Source organism: Protopterus annectens, chromosome 5.part0 (assembly GCF_019279795.1).
Source record: "Protopterus annectens isolate FY-2018-M chromosome 5.part0, PAN1.0, whole genome shotgun sequence".
Lineage (NCBI taxonomy): Eukaryota > Metazoa > Chordata > Ceratodontiformes > Protopteridae > Protopterus > Protopterus annectens.
In genome coordinates this window covers 1,455,819,488-1,455,832,184 of record NC_056735.1, presented here as the reverse complement: position 1 = coordinate 1,455,832,184, position 12,697 = coordinate 1,455,819,488, and the positions used below count along the sequence as shown (strand labels likewise).

The 12,697-nt window shown below is 38.9% G+C and overlaps 1 protein-coding gene across 1 annotated transcript in view; it reads right to left on the bottom strand.

Moving 5' to 3' along the window:
* The window catches only part of COL4A1 (collagen type IV alpha 1 chain), a 1,084,337-nt gene that overhangs the window by 576,772 nt on the left and 494,868 nt on the right, over nt 1-12,697 (bottom strand). Inside the window, exon 17 of the mRNA XM_044071271.1 lies at nt 608-661. Coding sequence (XP_043927206.1) covers nt 608-661 — 54 coding nt within the window. The remainder of the gene's footprint in view (nt 1-607; nt 662-12,697) is intronic.

Here is a 12,697-nt window from a genome sequence, read left to right as displayed (position 1 = left end):
CTGAATTCCATAAGAAACTGAAAACCTTAGTAATCCGAACACCAATGTAGATCACTCAAAAAGCAATGGATTCCCGGATACTGTACCATCCATTCTGTGGAGAAAAAGTCTCACTAGATTAATATATTTACATATCTTACCTTGGGAGGTAAAGAAGAGTTATAGTATCCATCATTTGTACTGTGAACAGAGTATGGTTTCTTATTTAGGATTTCAAAACCAAATCAATCAATCAATCAATCCTGCTTGCAGTTAAAACCACAGTAAAATGTATGGCTCATTTAATGTAGGATATATGTGCTGTAATTTAGAAAAAAATGTCCGCTATGAATTGTTGAAAGGCTTCCACAACAATTACAATAGCTACTTACCAAAGTTAGAATATATGTAATGCTTCAAAAATACATATAGCAAACAAAACTGATAGAAGAAAATATCACTTAGACTTTATGGTGTCAAATAGAACCTTAGAAAGTATGAAGTGAGCAGTGTGGAGTTAATGTCATTACTTTTGTTGCACACGCTGCTTAGGAAGCACAAACAATATTTGTGTTCTTTACTGAGAAATGGTGACATATAAGGCACAAACTCTATACTCAACACTGACCTTCATGCCATCTCTGCCAGGGAAGCCTTCAAGTCCTGGAAAACCAGGTTCACCCTAGACAGGAAAAGAAAACATACCAAGTAAATATTAACATCTTTAAAAAATGTTATTCAGTGTAAAGGATCCAAGTTATATCTGTTTACTCATAGAATGTAACTAAATGAATCACATCTCTGCTATATTAGTGTATTAAATTTAATTTAATGTACTGTTTGTACTATTGCATAAATGCAGGGACTTCTCGTTGGTGGCATGTAAAACTGTGGCTATTGGTGCAACCTCCAAACTTCTGATTACAATGTGTTTGACATCTGATTTTCTTCCATGCATTTCAATGGTTTTCAACTTAAGCTATCCTTCTTGATTAAGCATTTAAGAAAGATTAAACAAACAACAAATGTATTAAAAGACATATTATTTTTATGATGAAGAAGTCTTCCCTGATGAGATCATCGGTCTAGAGAAGGGCTGACCCAGTCAACAAAGTAAAAATAAATAAATAAATAAAAGATTTAAAACTAGGCAGATAAATATCTAATTTACATGACTGTAAAAGACTTTTAAGTTTTATCTGGAGAACTTGGCTTTATAGTTAAGGACTAACTAAACAGTTCAGAGCAGAATGCAGTCCTCATGCTTTGTGAGTGCAGTAATATGACCTAAGCATCCCAATGCCCACATTTCCTACAATGTGATATCACATACCTCGTGCTCCTGGTTTATAAGTAAGCAGGTTCAAAAAATCACCATGCAGAGATAACATATTAAGATGCTACCTTCTCTTTTCCATGGGAGCTAACAAACAAGCCAGTGTTTAAATACCTCAGTAGTGATGCTGGGTCATGGCGAAGGGGGCAAATGCAAAGTGTTAGGGGTTTCAGTTTTCCATCTGACCTATTCTCATGGCACTTTAAGGTCAAACCTGAACACTGTAGCACTGTAGTGCTGTAGTGCTGCATGTGTGGTCTGAACTTTAGCATTGACTTGCTACATTTATAGGAAGCAGTTTGCTACAGTTTAAGAAAAACAACATTATTTTTTTTAAAACTAAAATTTGAGAAAGATGGATGCAGGGCAGGGTGCAGAAACAGTAACTGATTGACTCTTGCATTTCAGGAGCCTCAGTTACCTGATAACAGACCTTTTTCTTCCCAACATTCATGGTTATCTCCTACAGTATCAGTCACACTCTCCTAACATCCATGGCTAGTTCCAGGAGTATCAGTAACTCACTCCCACCTCCCTCATTAGCTCCTTCAGTATCAATTACTCACTCCCAACTTCCTTGGTTATCTTCTCCAGTATGAGTTACTCACTCCCAACCTACATGTTTAACTATTCCAGTATCTGATTGCTAATTGCTAATCATTCCCTGTCTGCCTGGGTCACATTCAGGGTTTTATCTCTCTCGAGCATGCTGCTAGCAGCAAAAGACACATTTCTAAGCATCATAGACCTGAGCACAATGCTTTACAATCAAGAAAAATGGGACAAGAGCAGCAATTTGGGAATCCAAAATCTTTGTGAGAATCAGAAGGTAGATGATTTAATAAAATTCTTGTTGTCCTGACCAACAGATATGCTCAAACATTCCACATGAGTTATTCAAAAAACACCGTCCAGAAAACCAAACTCAAAATCAAGACTCCTTTAATGTATAAAACTCCTAGTAAAAAAATCTAACACACCCACATTATCCATCAATTAAATTGTAGAAAGCAATAATGACTGCTGTCATTAAACACTGGGAGTTTTTTGCATTAAAGGATTCTTGTTTTCAAGTTTGATTTTATGGATGGTGTTTTTTGATTTATTGTTTGTTATACATCCTAGTTTCCTCGACACACTTGAGAGTGGTGTTATCTCACATGAATTAGCAACCAACTGAATAGGCACATAAAGCTCTGCAACATAAGACAAAGTGCAGTAAACATGTCCTGACACATTACTCGGTGGTACTGGACATATTCAGACAAACAGAATATTAAGATAAGAGATAAGACAAGAGATAAGCATTTGTGTCTCTGCAAATTAAATATAAATATATCATTATTTATTTTGCAGCTGGCTACCCTGCACAGTTTTTGAGCAAGAGGTATAACTGGCTTTAATAAAACTACTGCAAACTAAAAAGATTAAGGCAATAGTACTGTGTCCTGATAAATTTTAGGTCTGGGCAGAATTGTTCAATAACTGAGTGAAGCAGTCATTTTTTTTTTTTTTTTGTGAAAAGAAAGCTTTCACCTCATTGTAGGTGTTGAGCACACAAAGATGATCATACAGAAGGTAATGTCTAGGTTCATGAAACCAGTGCCTTATAGCAACCAAACATTGAGAGGTGCAAAGAGGAAGTTGTCAATGGCCAGTGACCTGAAGCAGAAATGACCAATCATCATACCTCTCAACCTAGAAACATCAAAAATCTGAACAAGGCCCATGAAAAATAGGTACAAATCTGTATGCTGATTAACATAAAATTTCCATACATAATTAAGTAACTCTGCTCACTCCAATGGGATTGCAGGATACCAGCTTTCAAATGCAAACTGAAGAACAGACAACCAAAATATGGCACCAGAGTCCCCCTGCAGCCATTCCAATGTCACATTACCTGGCTATTTCGCCCCATTTACCATAAACACTAATATGTGCATACTGCTTTACTTCTACAATAATTATTTGGATTTTATTTTTACATTTTATAGCACAATGCACAAACACTAATAGATATTTGCTAAACAAAGCAACACTGTCTCACAATGAAAATAGACTTGGCATTAAAACTTCTCTGTCCTTGAAACTCACATTCATTGAAACAGCATTGAAACCCACACCACATCCAAAGAAAATGGGCCTAGCCAATGGTGGATAAATATTACCTTTGGGCTGTTTTTAAATCATAGGCCCCTGGCTTGCACTCAAAACAAGAAACATACATGCGTTCTTTGATGCACCTTCCTGACTTTATTAAATTATATTCCTTGTACAATACAGCACACTTGTTAGATTTAAGTTAGAGCACATTTTAAAATGTATTGTTTGAAGATTTTCCAGTAGGCAATGAAATAAAATGCATGAACCAATAATGACAAAACTGCCCAATTATATATATATATATATATATATATATATATATATATATATATATATATATATATATATATATATATATATATATATATATAGAATGATAGTAGTGTAAGCCATAGTCATCTTGCACAGCTTCTTGCACTGATTTTCAATTTCTGTTTTTTTTTTGGGGGGGGGGGGCAAAAGGCCAAAAACAGGGATACATTTTAAAAATTGCTTGTGCAATTTTGGAAAGTTGCTAGAATAAAGTGTTGTGTTACCACCATGCATTTTACCACCAAGTCTTGAACACAGGACCCTGTGTATTACAGTCAGAGCAACATACCACTATGCCAAATCAGCAGTTTCTAGAAAGACAGGAAGACTGAAACTTAAATGGCCATCATTTAGTGAATTCAGTTCTCACTTCTCACCGTAGCTCTCAATTTCTTAGCACAAAAAACCTGGATAAAGTCAATAATGGGGGAATAGAGAATTCGGTTCTCACTTCTTACCATAGCTCTCAACATCTTAGCATAAAAAACCTGGACAAAGCCAATAATGGGGGTATACAGCCCAAAATAGAGACACATTTCAAATACTGATCTTATAAACTTAGAAAAATTGCTAGAATAAAAGGTTTTGTGTAACCATTTATTTTCTGAAGACTATGAAGTCTGAAATTCAAATGCCTGCCATTATTTAGTGAATTCAATCCTTCAGTGATTTGCCATTGCCACAAAAATCCTGAAAACCATAGATTTAATGAGGACCAGAACAAATATATTATGCATAAATTCACAAGTGGTGGGGGCTAGGGACTTTAGGCTCTTTTTACCTGTACCCATGGTACAGGGTTTGAGCCCGAGTACCTCTAGTCACCAGGTGTATTGAGTTGGGGGTATTTTCACACACACACACACACACACACATACACACACACACACCTTTAGCTTAAAGTGTTAGTAGGGGAAGGGGCAGACACAGGATGCAACTTTAAGCAGGTAAAAGAAAAACAGAATATAAATGTACTGAAGCACAAACTGGAGTAGAGATAATTCTCTCCCTATTGACCTTCTAGTTATGCAGAAATTTACCAGTAACATTGTTAATGGAAAAAATGCAGTAATAAATGATTAAGGTCATAATACTACAGGAGTACACAGTTCTGCCACCACTGAGAATTAAACTACAAAACTATGGGCCAGCAGTGTTTTTACAAGTAATTCTGCTTGTGTACATAGAAGTGTGGAATAACACAGAAACAAAGCCTTCCCACAACTGTTGATAAGCAAGACAAAGGCCCCAGAACAAACTTAAAAATGCAAACAGATTGAACAGAGCAGAAAAGTCTAAAGTGTTATTACCACACACGTCACTAAGTGTAACTCAAATATTTAAGCATTAATTAAATAAGTAAAATAAATTTATTCTCTTCCCCTTTTTTTGAAACACTAGTTACTCACAGTTCTACACCTCTCCAAGTCTTGGATAAAAGACATTGGGTGGGGGTAGCTCTGTGCTGGAAATAGGAGGCTAACTAGTTAGCTATACAATTAAATAAAGACATTATTGGAGCTTTTTCAGAAACTTTAGCTTAATGTGTTAATTGGAGAATTAGTGTGGCATACTCAGAAAAAGAAAGAAACTAAAATTACACTGGCACAGGGGCAGACTGGGACAAGAATTACACTTTTTCACCATCAGATCCACCGGCCCATTTCCACTAACCTTCTACTATCTGGTTGACCCTGACAGCCTACAGGACCAGGATGTCAGACAGATAATTTATATAGGAGACTGCACCAAGATTTAACAAATACCTGGTCGACACTGCCAGGAAATAATTAAATACAATTAGACATTATTGGAGCTACAATAACATTGCCCGTTTCACCACGGGTAACCCTTTTAGAACCCATCACTGCCACAATTTGAAACACTTAGGCTGGCTAGAACTACAAAATTATCTTATTATCTCACAACTTACTATTGCCCACAAATTACTGTACCAACCTACCAACACCCCTATACTTTCACAACTTTTACTCCCTTATAACAATCTTACCTCTCTTCGTTCCTCTTGTAAACTTATGACCAAACCCATAAAAGCCCACAACGTAGCTGGTGACTCTCTTTTCACCAATACTGTAGGAAAAGCATGGAATTTGCTGCCCAAGGAGTTAACTCTAATCTCATCCTTACCTCTTTTCAAACAACATATCAAACTGTACTTCCAAAACCACTGGCTTTGTTCTTGTAGTACTGCAGGCTAACTTCAATCTCTCCACCCTCTTTCTTCCTTCTACCCTTCCTTTGCTTATTAATTAGCAACTACCCTGTTTCTTTTCCCTTGCTGTCCCACTATGCTCTGACCTACTTCTCCCATCTCTCCCACCTCCTCCTGACTGTCTTCCCTCTTTTCCTCTCTCTTTTCCTAACCCCTGCCTCTTCCCTTTTATTCATCTTACATTCTCCTTCTACTACTCTACCCTTCTGAGCTTCAACTGTTATCCATATGGCAAATGCCTTATTGCATAACCTTTATGTACTAGATAAAATGCTTTGAAATTGACCAAACATTATGTATGATATTAAACTGTTTGAGTTCCTTAATGTATGTTGATTTTATTAACAAAATTGATTTATATTTCTATTTTTATTGTATGTCTTTATTAACAATATGTCTGTCTGTCATTATTATGTTATGTGTGGAGCTTTTCTCCCCGGGCCTCTACTGAAAATGGACATATATCCAGCTAGACTAGCCCGGTCAACAAATGTAAAATAAAATAAATAAAATAAAAATAAATAAATACAGAAATCATCTGGTCGACCTTGCCAGTAAATAAAATACAGAAAGTATCTGGTTGAACCGCCCAGGAAAACAATGCTAAAGTTATCTGGTTGGCCCTACCAGGAAAGAAAATTAAAAATGTAACATAAATTGTAAACCATATATTTGGATTGCTTATTTTCTCTTCTTTGGTCACTCATTGCTTGTCTCTCCATTCTCTTGCACTCTCCCTCGCAACTAAATCACGGGAAGAGAAAGAGAGAGTAATAGGGCTAATCAGCAGCCGCGTCATGCATGTACTCAGATTATGTGATAGGCTGCTGACTTCACAGTCCAGTCACAATACTATTTCCCGGGGTTAAAATCACAATGACTTTTGGACATCTTCATTGATGCCTGCAATCTTCCCAGTCCAGACTATTTTTAAAACTGTCTGGAGACAAAAAGATTTTTTACACATACAATTTTGAGGAGCACCAGCCCTCCAGCCCATTTTGGCACCGGCTCTTCTGGCTTTCGCCGGAACTGCCAGATACCCAGTCTACCCCTGCCAGTGATTGGCACAACATTAACCCAGTCATGCCATCTCCCTGTCATTATATTCATTTATCTAAATAAGCTTCTCTTCCTAATGGGTTATGGAGGAAAGAGTCCATTCTACCTTAAAAATGCCTACATAGCTTTTGTAGTATAGTATCAATAGCTAACAAAATGGCCAGTGAATCAGTATCATTGCTGACCAACATACATGATCATAAAAGGGGTTGAAAGGAACCACATAAGTATCAGGTTATTCTGCTATGCTTCATCCATTCCATCTTTGCTCTTAGATGCCCGTAATTTTCACACACAATTGGCATACCTCCCAACTGTACCAAATTACTCAGTTTTACTGTGGCACCCCTTCATTCCCGATTTTTTTTTTAATTTTTTCTTTTTCATGCCTTGGGGCTGACATCATCACATGTGTGATGACATCAGCTCTGTCAACCTGTCAGAATTGAGCTCAAGGGCTTAAGCTGTGAGCGCGGACTTAAGGTTTTGGACATTGGAGGCTGACTAGTTGCGAGCGCTTTCTGTTGTGTACTGCTGTACTGCTTTGGAGCCAACCTTACTTTCTGCTGTATTTTCTGAAAGAGCTCCAATATTGTCTTTATTTGATGGGATTGCTCTCCAGCTGCCCTGGTTAGTTTTCCCCAGTGCTCTCACCCTTGTTGCTGCTGTTATTTTATAACAAGGTTGTGTCTGTGACCTCCACCCCTTATAATAATCTGATTTCTGAAGCCCCTTCCTCCCCTCTTTCTTTACTATAGACTGTTGTATTAGCTATTTATGTACTCTTTTCAACCATTGTTTTCCACAGACCCACAATACTGAGCGCCCACACAATAAACCAGCATCGCTCTTGAGTAAACCTCCTTTACTACATATTGTCTCCTGCTCATTTTCCGGGAACTTAGCAAAGGCTGGAGTCCTAGTCTACATTCTAGAAGTGTTTTACTTATATCCAGTGCCATCCAGAGTTAAGTATTGTTAAATCACACTTACGTTATTTTGATTGATTGTAACTGTTTTCTGCTTTAATATGTGCATTTCACAGTTTTTTTTTTTGGAAAAAAATGCTCTTCCTCTCACTGTTCTGCTGTGGGACTGTCTTGAAATTAACTTTGGCAAGGGATTTCCAGCTAGCTGTTTAAATGGTTTGTGGTAGCACTGCACTTGTGGGTCTCTTCTACTGTGTTTTTACATTAGGAGGACTGGGTTCATTCATCTTGTGGCAGAAGGTATTGCTTGGTCTAACTGAGTTGGAAAATATGCAAAAAGGAATTATAGTGTAGTCATTTTATTGGTCAGAGGGCTCATTAGTTAGTTTTCTGTTTTTTTTTCTGCGCTGCTATAAATTTTGCACGTTTGCATAGGTTAGCAGTGCTGTGTAGAGTAGCAAACACCTAGTAAGAATGGTTCATAAAACTGTACCCTGTAAAGCAGCAATATAGAGCAAATACCTTCTGTACTGACAAGTTTAGAGCAGCTAGTTGGGAGTTAAGTGGCAATACCTACAGATTTATTTGAATTCAGTATTGTGTAAAAGTTAAAGTTAGTATAATTTAGCAGTTTTTAGCAAAATGTGCTCCAACAAAGCACCCTTAATAACCTCCTATCCCCAGTACACTGTCCCTCGTAGCTCCTATATCAAAGGACTGGACAGTATGGATACAGGCATCTTGAGACAATGCAGCAAGTGTCTCATGTTTACTGACAACCTCTTAATCCTTAAAGAAGCAGACACAGTATGTGACAGGTGTGCTTACACAATGACAATGGAGGCTAAACACTTGCATAGTGCACATCAGGTTGTTAAAACCATACACAAAACACCCACCTGACACAGTTCACAATCTACATACACATAGACTAACATATGCTGAGGCACTAAAAAGCAATCTTCCTAACCAAGGAAGATCTCCTAGACCACCCATTTTTAAGCTACCTCTGCAAGCCCAAAGGCACTCAGAAGAAAACAACATCTAACACAACACATACTGTCACTTTCAGTGGAACCTGAAACAATAAGACCCTAAGGCAAGCAGACAGAGTTCCCAGGACTCTTGTCATAGGGGACTCCATTGTAAGATACACTGATGCCCTTATAACCAGGCTGAACAAGCAAAAGATAAATGTAGTTCATAGGTTCATAGGTTCATACTAGGCTATCTGCCCTAGGGCATTTATAAGCCTAGCCAGAGTATGTTTGGCTTTCGCCACCCATTTTAAATTAATTTTGCTATGCCCTTTTTCGAGGTTAGTATACTGTGCCTCTGTCTAACAGTGACACAGAAGTGATACCCGGGTTAAACCTATGATCTCCCATCCACTCATCAAGATTCCTCTTGAAGAGAGTCAATGAGGGACTCTGCCTAACCTGGCCTGGGATTTTATTCCATAGTGAAGGGAGCCTCTGGGTTATGAATCTGTCCCTCCAGTATGTCCTATTTATTTCAGTGCTGAGGTTCAAGTCTCTCAAGCGTGTAGCTCGATGGGATTTGGATTTTTTGAGGTGCAGCATGTCCCTTAATTCCGGGTTGGACATGGCCTTATACGTCAGGCACAGGTCACCTCTGAGCAGTCGGTATGCCACTGAGTAGAGCTGGAGTTTCTTTAACCGGGCAGCATATGGCATCTGTTTGAGCCCTTTGATCCTCTTGGTGAGGTACTTTTGGGGTCTTTCCAGTTGCTGCAGGTGTTTGGTAAGGTACATCCCAAAAGGGGCATGTATCGGGAGTCAGAATCTGGCAAATCACTCCTGGACTCAAGTAATTACGCCACAGGTGCCAGTGAGATTTCATCACAGTCCATGCAGGTGTAAATGACCTAAGATGTACCCCCCTGGACTATATGAAAAGAAACACTATGGAGCTTTCAGACTATGTGTCTCAGGCTGTTATAAGCCTAGCACTGAGCTGCATATTGCCATCACTGAGGATGATGTCACAATACAAGCAAAAAATGATTGATAACAACTGGCTGTCTTCCTGGTGTCATCTACGAGAATCCAATATTTGCTAGTTTAGGAGGACATGGTTAACAGACCACATTGGTTTGTCAAGGATGGTCTTCATCTCTCCCCTCTAGGCCTTTGAATACTGGCCAAAACTTTCTCCACTCCCCTAGTGTCTTTTTTAGGCAATGCCAAACTGACAAACCCACTGAAATAGCAAAATAATCTCAAGTGAACTTCAAGGTGTTACTGCTTAATGCCAGCAGCCTAACTACACTCCCTCCAAACCCTCCTCACACTTGAGAATGTGGACATCTGTGCAGTTACTGAGGCATAATTTAAAGCTGTAGAGAGTACCCCGGCTTTGCACGGTTTTAGTGCCTTCCACACCTTTAGACCAGTAGCTGCACAAACAAGGGCTAAAGGAGGCGGTGTCTGAATATACATCAATAACAAATATACCACTAGGGTGGTCAAACAGGATAATGTGCTGGAGTTCCTTCATGTGCAGATCACCATGGACAAAATCTCATACCATATTCTAGCCAGCTATAGGCCACCATTGATGTCCCAAGAAGCTCAGGATGCAAATTTGGACCAGTTGGAGATACTTAACATCTACCCAAAAACCCTACTCATGGGAGACTATAATTATCACTGCCTCAAATTTACAGGCACACAGATTCATGGACTTTGTAAATACAAAAACTCTTGACCAAATAGTGAATATGCTCACTAAATGCTTCAATGTACTGGACCTCATGCTTACAAATATGGGAGAATGTTGTCCCCCCCAATATCTCATCCATCTTGGTAAGGTCTGACCATAATGCTGTCTGCTTTGAAATCAAAATCAAGTCTGTAATACCATCAAAACAGTAACAGTTAGGAACTATTCCAAGGCAAATTACCTTTTATTAAGTGACTGTCAAAATTCAGTGCTCCTACAAACCTCGAGAACACAGCTGCTTATGCTGAATTCTCCCAGAAACACTGTACTGTAGTCAATGGCTGCATAGAGGCTGGTGTACCTAACAGAAGTAAGCCCAGGATGAGCCCTAGAAATAAACTGCCATGGTGGCACCCAAAAGTAACCAGGATATACAACAAAAGGAAAAAAATAATGGCAAAAATCCTGAAGGGTAATTCCCATAAAGATAGAAGCTTTGTCATCAAAGTAAATAAGCAACTAAGAGGATTAATTAAGTCAAGCAAAGCCAACTTTGAGGCTAAGATATCATTGAAGTTGAAAGCTCACCTTAGAACCTTCTACACCTATGTCAGAACCTTAAGGGCAGCACACAGCAATGTGATGAACTGGTGGTTAATGGTGTCACATTCACTAAGCCTGGTGATACAGCAAATCTGGGAGTGAACAAATTCAGTTCCAATTTTACCCCCTTCTCACCCTCAACCATCCCCTTAAAAAAACCTTAATCATGACCCCTCCAACTGTAACTAAAGTGTATGTAGTGGTTGCACTCATTAAAGTCAATAACATGGCCTCAGTGGTCCCTGATAACATCCTAGGATGCCTCCTGAATACTCAGATATGACTTATCAGGACCCCCGAAGTCATTATTTAACTATAGTCTTAAAACAGACTTTGTGCCAAGTGAATGGAGGACTGCAGTGGTCATCCCTTTCATAAGGGAAGACCTTCAACAGATTTAGGAAACTACAGACCCATTAGTCTGACTAGTGGTATTTGCAAAGCTATGGAAATAATTACTTAGGAAATTATCAACAAGGACATCAGAGACTTCAAGTCACTGGATCTATCCCAGTTTGGCTTTGTCAAAGCAAGGCCATGCTTACTGAATCTGGTGGATGACTTTGAAAAGGTTACTAGGTAGTGTATGAGGAGAAAATGGTGCATATTGCCTTCTTAGATATGACTAAAGTGTTTGATACAATATCCCAAATGGGCATTGTCAGCAAACTTAAAGAACTAAGTATAAACCTCTTTACGACATGCTGGACAGCTAGCCAGCTCACTGATAGGACCCAGGATGTTAGAATTAGTGAGTTTAGCGTGGCAAAAAGGCTAGTCACCAGTGCAGTATCCAAGGGCTCTGTGCTGAGCCCACTCCTCTTAGGCATCTACTTCTCTGATGTCAAAGCCAATGTCAAAGGCCTTTGGCTGACCAAGTTCGCAGATGACTGAAAACTGGGAGCAGTCATTGAATCCCCCAACATGAGAACACCCTTCAGGAAGGTCTAATACAGACAAAAGCTTGGTGCGAAAGCCATGGCTTAAAACTCAGTACCAAGAAATGCATTATAGTACCTTTAGGAAAGTCTACCAGCCCGGGTAACTATATCATCAATAAAATGCATTTAAAAGTTGATTCAGTAGTCAGGGATCTGGGAACTTATGTAGATAGTAATCTAGCCTCGAACAACATGTGTCCAAGGTAGTAAGAAAATCCTTCTATGTTGTTCACTTTATAAGCAAGGACATGGCATTTAGGTCCAGACAGATCATCATACCACTCTACTCGGCCCTCATCAGACCACATACAGAGTATAATGCCCCCTTTGCTATGTACCTGACCAGACACATGCAGCATCTTGAACAACCACAGAGGTTCCTTAGAAAAAAAATACAGGGAGTAAACACAATGTACTATGGTGATCACCTCAAAGTCCTGTTTCTTTACTCTGTATCATACAGACTTCTGAGATGAGATCTTTCCAGACATACAGAGCATCCCCAGTGCCT